Source organism: Saccoglossus kowalevskii, chromosome 9 (genome assembly GCF_978046115.1).
Source record: "Saccoglossus kowalevskii chromosome 9, keSacKowa6.1, whole genome shotgun sequence".
NCBI lineage: Eukaryota > Metazoa > Hemichordata > Enteropneusta > Harrimaniidae > Saccoglossus > Saccoglossus kowalevskii.
In genome coordinates this window covers 21717863-21734181 of record NC_140649.1, presented here as the reverse complement: position 1 = coordinate 21734181, position 16319 = coordinate 21717863, and the positions used below count along the sequence as shown (strand labels likewise).

Sequence of the window (16319 nt, the reverse complement as noted above, 5' to 3'; positions counted from 1 at the left end):
TTCTGCTAGTACCAGGATGTGTGACCTATATGGCTTCTGCTAGTACCAGGATGTGTGACCTGTATGGCTTCTGCTAGTACCAGGATGTGTGACCTGTATGGCTTCTGCAAGTACCACGGTGGCGAGGCAAACAACATAATGTAAGAGCTCTACAAATGTAAGGGAATGCAATCAACACGTTTTTATATCACTTTTCATTCTCTAGATATTTAACTTTTAATCAGAATTATGTAGTCCGCCATCTTGTTTCTCCAACAAAGGATTGTGGGTACAGTGTGACATCATATCTACTGTTGTGAAATATTGAGAAAATGCTTTCATCTATAACGTGAGAAATACTGATGCAAATTGGTTCAAATTTTCGGTGTGCATATAACTCATTTGAAATTAGAATGTTACAAATACACAAAAAGTAATGATATTGCCAAAAACGTAAAATAAATAAACATTATTTTGGTTGTTAAAAATAGAATGACACTTTTTTTCATCCTCTTTGTGGTCAACAGCTTATGTATCACCTGTACAACCTACTTGCATCGATAAATTGTATACAATATACAAAAAAAATTGAGCATCTGGTAGAAAAACACAAAAATGAATATTTTCAGTTGTGTTGCCATGACAACTATTTTATATGCATTTTCGACACTGGTACATTGTATGCTAGCATACAATTTCTAGCTAATTTGAAGTTCAACTTTTGAAGTTATAGATGAAATCTTTTTCTCAATTTCTCACAACAGTGGAAGTGATGTCACACTTTACCCATAATCCTTTGCTTTTAGAATCAAGACAGGGCGGTGGTCGTCGCGCAGTACGTGTTCGAATATTTGTTACTTACGTTGTATTGGTCACTATTAATCTCACATCGAACACGACTACCACCTTTAACATTTACAGTGCAGATGACATACAATTTACTTGTTTGTTTGTTTGTTTGTTTATTTCGATAAACAACTGCAGTACAAAAAATAAAAGCAAGTGTTTTTAAATTGATATAACTAATTATATAATAGTTATGTTGACTGTGGTATACTTAACCAAAAGACGAATGTCAGAATTCGTATTATCCCATCTTTCTATTGTGGAGAGGGCTCAGACGAAGACAACCAGGCTAAGAATTTGATGTCCCGGTTACACAATAAAGGGTTTATTATAACTGCTACACAGTTCTACTAATCTACGAAATACGAAGCCACGCATTTATTACATCAATTCTGGCATCTTTGTGGGTTTTACACATAACAGTTTTATTCTACATTCCCCGGTATCAAGAAAGGAAATTGTATTTTAATTTCTCCACAGCCTCATTTCACTCTTGAATATTTGGCAGTCACGTATCCAAGGTAACATCTAAAAATAATTAGTGTGATTTATGGAGTTTAATAAAATATTTAGTTTAAAACAATTCTTAATTAGTGTGAATGCCACTCCTTGTAAACCTCTGCTACATCCTTATATAACAATTGACAAGAAAAAACGAAGTCAACTTGTTTTGTTGGTAGAGGGCGCTCATTGTAAATCGAACCACCTGAAATGCTTTTGAAAATATATTAATTGAAATAACCATTCAACACAGTTCTCAGTTATGGCACAGTTTCCCCCATAGTCTGTGAATTCATTTCTTCGCCATCACGATTTCTTTCTAATTGAGTGAGGCCCTACATTCATAAACATAAATCGGAGGAAATCTATTAAACATATTTAAACATATGTCTGGCGTATTCAACAAAACACTTTCTAGCGTGTCTGCCAGCTTCGAATGATATTGGTCCTCCGCCTAAAGGAAACATGCCATGGAACCCATCATGAACGTGCTCCCACTTAACGGTAATGTTATTTTCTTCCAATCGTTTAACGAACAGTATCCCGTCATCCCGGAGCATATCGAACCCCGCGGTGAGGATAAACGCCGGTGGCACAGCATTCAGTAGCTGGTGGTCCTCCGCCATCAACGGCGCAAAGAACGGGTTGGTGACAAGCTTATAAAGTTTATCAGAAATGTCGCCATCGTTCCTCATCTCTGAAGACTCGTGCCAATCCTTTGTAAATAACGTCGGCACTTCGCTGTGGTTGATATGATCCAACATATGTACTTTCTCAGACCGCCGTATTTTGTTGTATGCGCGGCCATCGAGCAATGACTCGGTCGCCGAATCGTTCCCGAGAGCGTACATCGAATAAAATAGGGCTACATTGTCCCTGCCGTTGACGAACCCAGTCGCCACGTTCTCATGTTGAATGTACGAAGGCAGTGTGAAATCAATGGCCTGTAAGGTGGGATTTAGCATAGCTTGGAATGCTAGCGATTGTAAACTCATGTCCTGTGATAACTTCATTGCGACGGCAGCAGCAAGGTTACCACCGGTGCTATCTCCAGCAACCGCTATCTTCAATGGATTTACGTGAAATAGTTCAGCGTTTCTCATCATGTATCTAGTTGCTCGGCAACAGTCTTTAAACGGGATGGGGAACTTATACTGTGGAGATTGTCGGTAGCTACGAACAAAACCAAAATTGAATACCATTAGATCATGCGAACGCGCTACGCCGACGTATGGGTTAATTAAAATAGACGAGTAAACAGAAAACGGGGATAAAACTCTATTATTCGGCGACGAGACGCTAATAATTTGTAATTACAGTGACAATGTCAACTAGATTAACTAGTTTACCTTCATTTCAAAATTAATTGCTCACAATGCGCAGTTTTCCTGTAATATATTACAACCGTGATAACATGTAAACATTGGACTTGAGCGGTTGTATTAAATGGCGGCGGTCGTCGCGCCTCACATGTGCGCCATTACGTGTTGATAAACATGGATTTTCCCACAATCCGATGCGGTATTTTAACTTAAAAATCACGTGTACGATTTTTGACCTGAGCGCGAATAATTACCACCGGTGACTCCCTCGACACCGTCAAATCACCAAAGAAATTACTTAGTTAAAAATTGATAACGTCTTAGTTAGTACTCGCCATCTTTGTTTATATGAGACCCCATATATTTCGCGCATGCGTGGCGCGACGACCACCGCCCTTTAATGTGACTAATATGACCAAACGTCAACAATTATGGTCCGATTACATCAAAAACATAAAATGAAATAAAAGTATACAAAATACAGAAATATATGGTCAGCCAAGTCCTTCCTTAAATAGGAACTCGAGTTGATTTTAATAACTTTAACAAATCCGTTTCAAAATGTCCAAAAAATGGAATTTATTTTTTAGTTACTTACTCCACCGACACGACAACCATCTTCAGTTTCCGTGCGATGTTTAGCATCGCCTCGTCATACATTTCTGTAGAACAAATAGCAAAACAAGTGGAGAAACGTCAAGAAAAACAATGATTGACTAACACAGATGATCAGAATTGTTTAATTGTTAAAAAATGGTTTTATTGTGTACTGTTGCTTACAAAGTACTGCAACAAAATATACTACAGCGGGACTACTTTTCGGTTCCTATTCATCATATCTAAAATGTTCAATTATACATGGTGAACAAGTCTACACTACAAGTTTAACTGTAGGTGTCCAGACTCAAGGCGTTGAACCCTAAAAACAGCAATAATAGTGTCAACAATGCATCACATATTAACAGTGATCAATATTTAACCTACAAAGTTCATGGTCGGAAAACCGTAACACATATATATTGCTACGCACACACAATACATACCAATGGAATTGGCGATAAATCCACCGCCATGGAAGTAAACAAGTGCTGGAATGTACTCTTCCTTTCTTTTAGCTGGTTCATATACCCGTACCCGAACACTGTCGAAGTTATGGTAGTAAGCTCGCATGTTTTTCGGCACATCTTGGAGGTACAACGCGGTATCTAACATACGAAGTGTGTCTGATTCTGACTGGATTCCGAGCGCGTCCCCTGCTTTGGCCTGCGTTTTTTAAAAAACACAAATATTATAAAAACACAAATAATATAACTAAAGAAAAAAATATCGTTACTTATTAAAGTATAATTATGCAAGAATAATCATAATTTAATCCATAGAAGCAAAATGCGAATTGTATATGTGTTTTATACTAAGGTCATTATTGACAGAAATGTCATAAATTTATTTTTGACTATGATGAGCTTTAAACACTAACTTGTAAACAAGCTTCAGAATTGTTATGGACAATTAAATTTTTATTTATTCATAATGACCGTTGCCCACGTGCCACAGAGGAAATGACGTCATTATGTATAATTTGAAAGATGTTTGAACGAATGGCATGCCTACATTGTTTTGTAGTTAATGTTTAACTTGTAAATGATCTACTACGATTTGTAATGCATACATGGCGTGGAGCTTCATCATTGGACGAACAGAGATCCCACGCTTTTCTGAAAATAATTGAAAGTTCTCAAACAAATCCTATGACGATTACGGCTACATTTGAATCGCAAACAAGATGATAGTATTATATTATACTGCTAAATTGCCGTATTCGTTCGATGAATGTGGTTTGATGAAATGTCTTTCAACTTTCCGATGTTTGAATATTTTGTCAACAACACTACAAGGTTGCAAAAAAAATCAAGTTTACAGGAAATATAAAAGGTATCTGATAAGTAAAGGCGTCAGTTGCAACAAACCACTAACTACAGTTGATTATGACACACATGTGCGTAATGTGCTGGGTCGTTGCACAGTCGTGATGAATACGATGTGGTAATCGTGTAAAACACCCAAGCAATTGTCCATTGGATGTCAAACATATTACATGCGACATAGAGATGAATGGTCATTGTCGATAAAACATAAGCGCAGCTCAAATCCTTAATAATAAACGTCATCCTTACCAAATGTCGCACTGTTCGAAATGCGGCGTCAACAAACATCAATTTTGTGGGCTCTGCTATCCCATACGGCATTGGGGAATATACATAGTATGAAAAGAGTAGAATGAAGGCACTGAGAAACACCACGCCACGGATCATCTTGATTCTAATTCAACTATATTGTAACATGTGTCAGGTAGTAATGGGGCATCAGAGCGAGTTCAAAGTCCAGTTATGATTGCGCCCTCTAGTTTTGTTTTGAGAAATGGGTGCGGCGCCGGACAAGTTGAGTCGTAACTGCAAATCGTCAACAATAATGCTATAACCCAGTCTATAACATCCCATCCCATAATTCCGTGTCCGATACGATTGGGAAATTTAGTGGAATTATTAAACATGAACTTTAAAGGGCGGCATACAACGCGTGTCCGTTCATTCCTCTTTCAACGAACAAGTGGGGCAATACCCTAGAACAATATACCGCTTCGAATTGCCCAAGACAAACGGATCGATAACAGCAACACAATTCTCCATATATTGTGTTGAATTGTGGGTTGAAAGGAGATTGTTGTCGCGCATGCGCTTTCCCAGTGGTAAGCTGGAGTGCGAGTTTTGGTCTGATGGCGATGTGTACTAATTACCGACTAGACTCCATAGCTTAGATACCTTAGGTGGATTTCAATTAACCCAGGAACTACTAAGTTAAATTTTGGTAGTTACTCTCTTTTTTTTTGGTACGCGTTGATAGAGCCAAAAATGAAAGTTGCCATCTTTTGTTAATATTAGACCCACATCTTTTGTGGCGCAACGACCTTTGAAATTTATCTTCTGCTCGTGTTTGTTCAGTAGACGAGTTTCAAGTACATAGCGCAACCAGTCGGATATGTGTGACAATGGGGGCATGCGCGCTCGAAGGTCTGTTTTCATGCCCGTAGACCCCCCCAAAAAAAACTCACGCCCTTGGCGCTCGTTGATCCCTCAGAGAGTACACAGAACCCCAGGCAAAATCCAGGCGCTCGTTGGTCCCTCGAAGAATATAACGACCCCCCCCCCCCCACCAAGCAAAATCCTGGCTACGGGTATAGGGGTGTTTTCTTGCTCGTGCAATGTATTCACTGGTTTCCCTGGTTCCCGGCGTTCTTATGAGCTATCGAACAGACAGAATTGTAATGTTTTTACACCAGAGTGCGCAAGTTTCTATGGTAACGACGGAACCCGAAACTTGTCCATCAATTGTGCATTAAAACATATCTTGCGACACATCATCAATAGGGCTACAGATATATAATCATAGAACTTCACAATATAAGTAACTCTTGACAAAAAACAAGCATCAACGATCGTTATTTATATAAAACTACTCTTTAAATTCATGTTGAATATTATGAAAACGAAGTCTTAAATTTTACCAGAAAAATCACGTGACCACTCGCTCACGATAAGTGTTCTTATTACATTTTTTGTAAAATACAGTGGATTTAATTTCAATTATTTTATATGTCATGGGCATTTCAATAAGCCTATTGCCAACTTTTGAATATTGGCGAATGAGAAACACTCTACATTCATAAACTTTGGCATTAGTTAAGTTGATGCTGTCGGAATCTGAGAGCGATTGCAGGGCTAGGTCCTCGACTGTGTCTTACTTCACAATACTGGCACAGTTATTAAATTAAACTTCTTTTGAATGTATTCTCGCACTTTCTCGCGACACTCTTTCCCCGCATCGTAGTGTCCAAAATTAATCATTCCGTGGAAGCCGGACTCAATGTGGTCCAGAGTGACGTCAACACCTGCATTTTCAAGTCTCTTCGCATACAGGATTCCTTCGTCTCTGAGTACATCGAACTCTGCAGTGACCATATAGGTGTCGCTGAGTCCACGTAAATCTTTACGCATGAGGGGCGAGAAAGATGGGTTGGTGAAAACTCGGAAAACTTTCTGTGGGATTGTTATTTTCTCGCTAACCGATGCGTTGACCCTGTTCTCCCGTTGCTTGTATTTATCGGGTACGTTGGAATCGTCAACAAAATTCGCCAAGAATGCCTTGTCTGATTGTTTAACTTTCTCCAGCAACTGACCCCTTAGTATGGCATCGTGTATCTCAGGGTCGATCACCCCGAAAGCGTAGGTGAGGCGAAAATTGATAGTTGTGTTTCGATCATTAAATGTCGGGAGAATACGATCGTTTTGTAGATGCGATGGCAAGTCGAACGTCAACGATTGTAACGCAGGGTAAATTAATGCTTGGAATTTTAGCGCAGGGATTTCTTCCTCTCCGTTTACGCTTGCCAAGTGTAACTTTTGCGCAACGGCAGCAGCTAAGTTCCCTCCAGCACTGTCGCCCATCACCGCCACATTATCGATATCAACGTAGTAATCGTCTGCATTCTGTAACACGCGTTTAGTAACGGCCAAACAGTCGCGGTATGCGGCTGGGTACGTATACTCGGGAGCTAAACGATATCTAAGAAACAAACAAACAAACGAAAGCAATTGAAAAATATATATATCAGTAATTTTAATGGAAATGAAGTACATTTTTCTTAGTAAGATTGACGCCTGTTGTTGAGTATGATGGACTCCCCATGGGTATAGAAGTTTAAAATTAAAATTGTTATCCATCGAAACCATCAAACGTGGTCTTATAAACAACCATTTAATTCATAGTGGAGTGAGCGGAGTAGGGGAGTGTGTTTGTTTTTAATAATGTTGACAAGTGTGATCACCCACATTGCCGTTCAGCATTCCATATAAACAAAAGCTGCAGCCAATGTCAGATTTGACCACCCGTTCGAATTTGATTAAAGCAAAAGAATCTGCATCTACGTATATAAATACACACGGACAGAAAACATGTTCTTGGAGCACAAAATGCGACAATTGCCTCACTCCCTGTGCTGATTTGGATGGTTAAACCAACAGGCATATAATTACTAACTTTCTAGTAGGATCTTTATTTGCTCCGGGTAATCCACAGTAGAACGAGATGAATCAACGCCATCTTTATTTTAATATTATTTTATTATTATTTCAATATTTATATAATGTAACCATTATCTTATAGGGGCCACAGTTCATAACATGAAGTAAGTTAACACCAATAATTTTAAAAATACCAAATGCATTTGACAGGGTGCTATAAAAAACCACAACAATTAAAACAGCTTGCTGCATTATACGTATCACTTCCCTGTCAAATTAGTGGTTCATGCTTATTTGAATCTGAACAGGCCAATTCTATCACACCTTGCTAGGCTCAAACTTCCATCCAATCAGAGCATTCCACACACATGATAGAGGACGCTATAGCCAAACATTTTCTGTTATTAATATTATTCAAAGTAATACAATCATGATATAATGAAATACTGACGACTTTTCTTACCCAACAGAGATAATCTTGATGTCAAATGATGTCATAATGCTTCGTACTGTCTCGTCATAAGAATCTTAGAAAGGAAAAAAAATGATCATGAACATAATTAATAAACTTGTATAAAACTATCAGAAAAACAGTCAACACCCAAATCGACTATTCGATAAGCCGCACTAGTTTATGTTTTAGACGGGTGCACAGTGTCTGACAAGAACCGGTTGTTCGCACCAAAACGTAAAATATTGGATGTGCTCGCTCAGTGCTGTTGTCTTAAGTAATTTTAACCCATGATCAAGTGGCGGTTATCGCACATAATGGCTGCGTGCTCGTAGTTATATAACCGAGGAAATGGCGGATGTTAAATCTGATATTTGTGCCAAATATGAAAATTGTGTGAATTTTTACATAATTGACAATGTCACTCTTTTACAGTAAGTAGACATTCCTATCCAGGAGCTTGTTCCACGAATCATGCTAAAACTGGATTTTTAAATCCGCTATTTCTTTTAGATTTTGAGCAGTCGCTGTAGGGTAGAACCCGGAAAGAATCGCACCAAGCATAGTTAGGCTGTATCAGTGATTTGTGATTTGTTTTGGAGTGCCTGGCACCAGTACCAAAAAAAGCCTTAAGATGCACAGGATACGTAACCAGGTATAAGATAAAGCCTGACTACGAGGACTCATCGAAATATAAAGCCCTGCCCGAGATAAATTGTCGAGGTATTTTAAGTCCCAGGCTGTTAACAAAAAAGCTGCTCTCTAATTGGCTAGACTGTTAGGGTTGGGTAGCCAATCAGGCAAATTCTTGCAAGTAGCTTTGCATTGCCTCTAAGCATGTTAACAAAAGACGTTACAGTGCGACGGCCTATAGTGACGAGAATTGTTTAATGTGCCAAGAAATCATTGTTTTTCTTGCATACTTTTGGCGCCAGTGATATAATTAATAATATTGACTATTAGCGGTGTCAGTGTAACATATTACCTTTGTTCAACTACTTCATGAAAAGCTCCGTTTTCAGCCTCGTACGTAGCTAATCGTATTATAATAACACTCTCGGATCCATAAATTCAGTAAGGGGGCGCGCGCTCCTATTGACGTGGCCAAAGGGCTGGACTTGTCAATTGATTGTCAATTTTTGGCGGGTTGAAGGGGGCGCCTCTCCCTAAATCCACGCGTGAATAACTGAGATTTAGTAAATCCTCCATATATCATCTACCTAATAATTACACAACTTCGAACGAGGCTACAAATTGCCGACGTAATCGGACAAATATCACGCGCATTTATTTGCCGTGTAGTTTATTTGAAAAGAGAAGAACATTCCTTACCTAAACCCCCTAACATGAAACCTCCGCCGTGGAAGTAAATAATCGTCGGCAAAGTGTCCCCGACTCTTGCAATCGGTTGATACACACGAATTGGTACTTCACTGATTTCAGTATCACGTGACACAATCCCATCATTGTCATTTTTTCTGGAGGATGCAAAGTCAACCAAGGCGCGAAGTACTTCATGTTCCTCTCTGATCCCAAGGTACGATGCCAGTGATGCCTGTAATGAAGTTTTTTTTTAAATAGATCAATTTTACGTGATTGCATGCCTGGTCGTATTTGTATAACAAATATTATACAATTATACTCCTTCGTATCCGTTCATTCTTCTCAATGGACACAGATTTTTTTTTAAAGCGGTTGTGGCTTACACACTTTTTTACAAACATCTCAACTAGTGTTATCCTATAGTCCACCCTGTGTTAGTTTTGCGAGCGTGCACGCGTGGCGCTGTGACTGTTTGGCAAGAACCGGTTATTTGTACCCCAAAATGTCGTTGTTCGGTGATAATGTAATCAAATATTCATGTACATGCCCCTGTTATAGGGCAATGGTCGGCGCGCTACGCATGCGCGGGATATGGGTCTCATATAGACAAAGATGGCGGCTTTGACTATTGCGCAGACCAACGAGTAATAACTGAGACGTTACCGAGCTTTAATTAGGTAATTTTTTAGGTGATTAGAGTATATCGAACTTGGAGTCAGCGGCGGTAATTAGTGCAAGTCCCCAAGTCAATCCTCATACTTGTGATTTCTATTGGAAGAACGTATTGGATTGTGAGAAATCTATGTTTATCAACACAAATGTCGCACATGCTCAGTGCGAGGATCACACCCTTCAATAAAACAACTTATGGGCAATGTTGTTACTGCAGATCGCGATCCTATGTTGATCAGTGAGCGACATTTGTTTTCTGACATTCTATTGCTGGTTTGTAAAAATGTAAACAAATGATGTCACAGTGTGACGCCCGGGGGGGGGGGGTCTTCAAATAAAATATGGTACGCAAGCTGAAGGTGTTATTAAGTTATTTGACGCGTATATGCGTGTACCGGATGTAGTAATAATGTGTGAAAAAAAGAATCTCATGAATTCATGTTACCTCAACTTGGTAACAATATAATTTTAGTATGTAAGTAGGGTATCTGCACTTGAAAAGGAGTATAATTTTTACAAAAATAAGTATGTGTTCAGAGGCTTTTTTGAAAAGCTATACTTCAGAATGGGTACCAGGCCGACTTGGACGGCCTATTCCAAACTAATACCCGCACCCCCTGTTACAACGGTTCAGCATGGGTACCAGGCTAACTTGGACGGCCTATTCAAAACTAATACCCGCATCCCCTGTTACAACGGTTCAGCATGGGTGCCAGGCCGACTTGGACGGCCTATTCCAAACTAATACCCGCACCCCCTGTTACAACGGTTCAGCATCGGTACCAGGCCGACTTGGACGGCCTATTCCAAACTAATACCTGCATCCCCTGTTACAACGGTTCAGCATGGGTACCAGGCCGAATTGGACGGCCTATTCCAAACTAATACCCGCATCCCCTGTTACAACGGTTCAGCATGAATACATGACACGACGAGCAAAGAATTGCACCTTTGAACTGCATGTAACTAGTATTTGGGATTTGCGTCGGTGAATGACCTTTTCCAAACATCGACGGAACGCCATTAACTACAGTAATCAGTCGAGGCCTAGAGAATGGGTAAATGATTGACATCAAATAACACTCAAGGATAGATCATTATATTGATTGTTGTTGTTGTTGTTGTTTTTTGTATATAATAATATTCATTTCTTATGACTGGGTCTTTTCTCTTCTCAGAGCCGACAGTATGATAACCAGTACCCGGAAATGTATGGAAATTGGAGATTCAATTCATGATCAAAATCTAAAAGAGGCAATCACTAGTTGCCTGACGATTCGCGCTGACCATATACTAGTACTCACCACGTGTCTTCCAACTCTAGACGAAGCGACTAGCAACGTTAATCGGTATGGATTCGATATTCCCGGCGGCATCGGAATATACGTATACACACATATCCATACCAAAGCAACTTTCCAACTCACGTTAATAATATATCCCATTATTTGAATAAACTTAGAAATAGCAGTAACGGATCTACACGGTGTCACACCTCTCTACCTTTGTACCCATTGACGCTGCAGGTCGGCGTTCTTTCAACACTGGGACAGCGCTTCCTGTGACGACACAACGCCTTTGCACCTTCTGATATGCATCAGGTGGTTCAACACGTGACTGGTCAAACGTAACGTTTTCACACTAATTATAAAGTGAAAAGACGTATAACGGGAACAAACTGTTGTTAATTGATCATTACTTTGTGAACTAAATAAATACTTTCAACTCGCCCGTAGAGTGCGCGTCTTAAGTTGTTATGGGGCGGCGATCGTCGTGCAGCGAACAATGAAACAAACAATATATTTACATGCGTTGTATACGTCGCTATGAGTCCCATATAAAACGCGACATAGCTCGACGAATACCACCCGTTAAGCTTCCATAAAATGTATAAGCTTGTCTTGCCGAGAGACACTACAGTAAAACTAGAAATGATTCAAGGACGGATTGTACGTTGAATGACATCATATAACAATATGTGTTGTATTTAAAGAAAAATCACATTGAATACACCATTAATATAGTAACTGAATTTCCCACATTTCCCGTTCCCTTTGATTCCAGACCCTCCCGACATAGCGGAGCATACCGTAGATGTCATTATTCTAATTGAGTCGAAGTGTTGATACGTTGGAAAACAACTGTCAGCAAATTACACAAGTTGCGTTTTGATTGGTCTGATTGGCGCAACCTGGAAGCAGCTTCACATTGACTTCCATATTGTGACTAACGTGTTGTAATGCGTGCGCCCTCACAGTCAAACTGAGACGAAATCGTATGATGGCGCACTAGTATTCATCTTAAAAAAATACAACAGCATGGAAATCGAAATGTCACAAGCATGTGTTAAAAGTGGTATATATTGTATTATAACGGGGCCACAGGCGTCCATTCAATCGTAAATTTAAATATAGAGGCAATAGAGTATACTGTAAATTCTTTAAACATCGCGGTCAAGTAAAATGCGATTAAAATACGTCTGACTCCTTAGCTTTGTACCTTTTACTGTATTCAGAGTGTTGTAAGTAAAAAAATCAGCAAATGTGAAAAATAGCTACAGAATGTTGCAAACACAAAAAGTAGGCCTGCTCTTGAGTATGAATGACGGGGAAGAAGCAGTGCCCGCATAACCAAGGCCGACCATTATAGTGACCCACACACGATACGATCATTCTGTCGACACAACAAACCCATCACTTTTAATGGTAGTTAAATCCAACCTGCTAACCAACGAGTGCAGTGCGTAATGACGTCATTTGAAAACGTTCCAATGATAAACCATCGACCAACATCATGCTTCTGTTTGAATTGTGAAATTCATAAAAATGAAGGGAATGGGTTTGTTGTGACGATAGTACAATTCAAGTAAAATAAAACTTGTTTTTCTCATGTTTGCTTTCGCTAAAAAAAATAAAACGATAGCGTTTCCAGGGTACACCCAACAACCAAATTTACAGTACACTTACATGAAATTAGAATAACTGCCAATTTCCAACACATTTTTATCCTTGTTCTCGTAAGAAGCTGTGGCCTCACATGGTAGCTCTAAATTTTGACCATTTTGTCGTGCATCCAAAATGGCGTCCAAACCACGTGACTGATTCAAATTATTTTATTTTTATTTATGTTGAAACCGTGCCCCTGCTCTCTGATATCTAACATGACTGGTCGGGTTCTTGACAGATTGCTGATAACTTTGAGTGGATCTAAGAACTTGAACTTGATGAGTACATTGCTGATAACTTTGAGTGGATCTAAGAACTTGAACTTGATGAGTACATTGCTGATAACTTTGAGTGGATCTAAGGACTTGAACTTGATGAGTACATTGCTGATAACTTTGAGTGGATCTAAGGACTTGAACTTGATGAGTCCATTGCTGATAACTTTGAGTGTGCGCTATACACTTTGCCTTTGGATCTAAGGACTTTGGATGAGATAGGAAGAATGACTCACTGTAAATATATATTCAAGCTCAAGCTTCCAACTTCAAATAGTATTACACACTCAAAAGCGAGTAGCTAAGGTTCTCCTCATAGATAAATAATGTTGCATTCCAAACACTAAACACATCAACTATTGCTACCTCTCAAACAAGATTTGGTCACGTTACGACCTCGGGTTACTGAAATTGCGTGTTATGATTCAGCGATCCGCGAGATATGTGGTACTGGCCTGTCACATAATTGAATATTGTTATGTAGCATGCCAATGTCAGGTTCGAAACGAATTGGTCACTTCAAACATTTAGCATCAGTCTTTGATTCACTTTACAAGAAATATTATCCTTGTGTTAAATTATAATGTGTTGAACTACAATACAACACATCTCATCTTTAGGATAAACCTAACCTGTCTCGCGACTGTATACTCTCTATTTGTATTAACGCTCAATCATATTAGTAATATCGAGCAAATTTGTAATAAGGATTAAACATATTATTATTATTATTATTTGATGACCATACTACGGTATATGTCTTTGTATTCATAAATTGTTCCCTAACTTTATATGTCTTTGTTTTCATAAATTGTTCCCTAACTTTATATGCCTTTGTTTTCATAAATTGTTCCCTAACTTTATATGCCTTTGTTTTCATAAATTGTTCCCTAACTTTATATGTCGTTGTTTTCATAAATTGTTCCCTAACTTTATATGTCTTTGTTTTCATAAATTGTTCCCTAACTTTATATGTCTTTGTTTTCATAAATTGTTCCCTAACTTTATATGTCTTTGTTTTCATAAATTGTTCCCTAACTTTATATGCCTTTGTTTTCATAAATTGTTCCCTAACTTTATATGTCTTTGTTTTCATAAATTGTTCCCTAACTTTATATGTCTTTGTTTTCATAAATTCTTCCCTAACTTTATATGTCTTTGTTTTCATAAATTCTTCCCTAACTTTATGTCTTTGTTTTCATAAATTGTTCCCTAACTTTATATGTCTTTGTTTTCATAAATTGTTCCCTAACTTTATATGTCTTTGTTTTCATAAATTGTTCCCGAACTTTATATGTCTTTGTTTTAATGATTCGGTCCTGGACTATATATGTCTTTGTTCTCATAAATTGTTCCCCAACTTTATATGCCTTTGTTTCAATAAATTGTTCTGGAACTTTATACTTCTTTGTTCTCATAATTTATTCTAGAACTGTGAACGCATTTGTTCTTATACATTTTTATTGGTCTTTACATGCCCCTCTTCTTATACAGGTGCCACCTGTTACATTAAAGGTCCATTGTTCCATGTTATCAACCTTTCTCTTGTTAGTGGAGATTTTCCAGAAGAAACGAAAGCTGCAATCCAATCTGAAAACAACGCCTCTCGACAATTTCTATAGTTTCTTGAAAAATCAAATATTTCAGGAATATTTCATGCTTAACATTTTTCTTGATCGTCGTATCAAAGCCTTTGATACCATCATATTTTTTTTACAAAATTGCAATTATATTGTGTTTGCGGTACTCTTCTGCACTGATTTAAAAGTAACCTATCAAACCGTATTTAACTTGTTCAAGCTGATGGATATAGTTCTGACACACATCCATTCACCAATGATGTACCCTATGGATCTGTATTGGGACAGTTTCTTTTCCTGATATATATCTTAATTAACGTTCCCTCTTCTTCGCCATTCTTTAATTTCAAACTATTTTCCGATGATTGGAACTCTTTTTTACTCACTCAAGACAATGAGGCTAATCACAGAGGAGAAAGTAATTGCTACATTACTAATATACTCAAAATTAACAATGTAGTATCTTTATATTGCTATCATATCCCACATCTAAGCAATAACTAGATATATCTCGTGGTATACCCGCCTCCGGTGGTGGTTTATTGCTATTATATTATACCAACTTCATTTCTGTAGCATTTTCGACATTCTCGGCCTTTTTACAAAATAAGAAAGAGTCATTTTCGAACGACGTGTAATGAGCATCGGCTGGTCGACACGGTGATCAGATGAAATGAGCCCTGGAACCAGTATTTAATCTTTTATCATACACTCGCGCTCAGTACACAGAAACGCACAGAACATCAAGTTTAGATATCATCACAATCAAAGGAAGTTTATTTCTACGACGCAATAAACTAGCAAATAAATAAACTGAACAAACTCAAAGCTTATTTTACATATGAATAGTTGTGAATAAATTATCATCAGCAGAATATTACCGGCAGCGCGCACTGTGCGCCTATTTTGAAAACATGTGTTGTGGACTTATTATCGTTGTCGAATTTTCTATTTTGTGTTTGTTATGCTGACATTAATTGGTCCACTAAAGGTGCAGTTATGGAACAAAGCAGATGCTGCATGTGTACTTTGATTGTGGGCATTAGAAATAGAAGCGGTGCCAGATCCTGCGGGAGTTGGTCCAGACGTTACTATGCCGGTGTTTTAAGGGGTACGGATAACGTTGTCGGAAACACCCGCTTCGATCGCTACGGTCACTTTTCTATCAGATGATTTGTGTCTATACCCACAACTGCGAGACTGGACATTCCTTGACTCTGATTAATTGTGAGTTTGTTGGTGTACGACCGAACACTAGCGTCGTTTTTATGTGCCGTGAAATACATAATGTGTCTGGGTTCAACTCCTGCCGAATCTAACACACCGCACGCATTTGCCTAGACTGGC

The 16319-nt window shown here is 38.5% G+C and overlaps 2 protein-coding genes across 2 annotated transcripts; both read right to left on the bottom strand.

Moving 5' to 3' along the window:
- Positions 1-1694: 1694 nt before the first annotated feature.
- Positions 1695-5005, bottom strand: LOC100372800 (neutral cholesterol ester hydrolase 1-like). The gene is made up of 4 exons (XM_002730517.3): positions 4823-5005; positions 3692-3911; positions 3247-3310; positions 1695-2499 (listed from the first exon to the last, which is right to left on the bottom strand). Exons 1-4 carry the CDS (start codon positions 4958-4960, stop codon positions 1695-1697), a joined length of 1227 nt encoding a protein of 408 aa, XP_002730563.2. The 5' UTR covers positions 4961-5005.
- A 1139-nt stretch (positions 5006-6144) lies between these two features.
- Positions 6145-11675, bottom strand: LOC100372952 (arylacetamide deacetylase-like). The gene is made up of 4 exons (XM_002730518.4): positions 11477-11675; positions 9510-9732; positions 8190-8253; positions 6145-7268 (listed from the first exon to the last, which is right to left on the bottom strand). Exons 1-4 carry the CDS (start codon positions 11615-11617, stop codon positions 6449-6451), a joined length of 1248 nt encoding a protein of 415 aa, XP_002730564.2. The 5' UTR covers positions 11618-11675; the 3' UTR covers positions 6145-6448.
- Between the last annotated feature and the right edge of the window lie 4644 nt (positions 11676-16319).

Coding starts and splice junctions, on each gene's coding strand:
- LOC100372800 (XM_002730517.3), bottom strand. CDS start 4,960: ATGATCCGTGGCGTGGTGTTTCTCAGTGCCTTCATTCTACTCTTTTCA. Junction 3,912..4,822: donor TTCGAACAGTGCGACATTTG/GTAAGGATGACG, acceptor TAAAAAACGCAG/GCCAAAGCAGGGGACGCGCT. Junction 2,500..3,246: donor ATGGTTGTCGTGTCGGTGGA/GTAAGTAACTAA, acceptor TTTTGTTCGTAG/CTACCGACAATCTCCACAGT.
- LOC100372952 (XM_002730518.4), bottom strand. CDS start 11,617: ATGGGATATATTATTAACGTGAGTTGGAAAGTTGCTTTGGTATGGATA. Junction 9,733..11,476: donor CTAGAGTTGGAAGACACGTG/GTGAGTACTAGT, acceptor ACTTCATTACAG/GCATCACTGGCATCGTACCT. Junction 7,269..8,189: donor ATCAAGATTATCTCTGTTGG/GTAAGAAAAGTC, acceptor TTTGTTTCTTAG/ATATCGTTTAGCTCCCGAGT.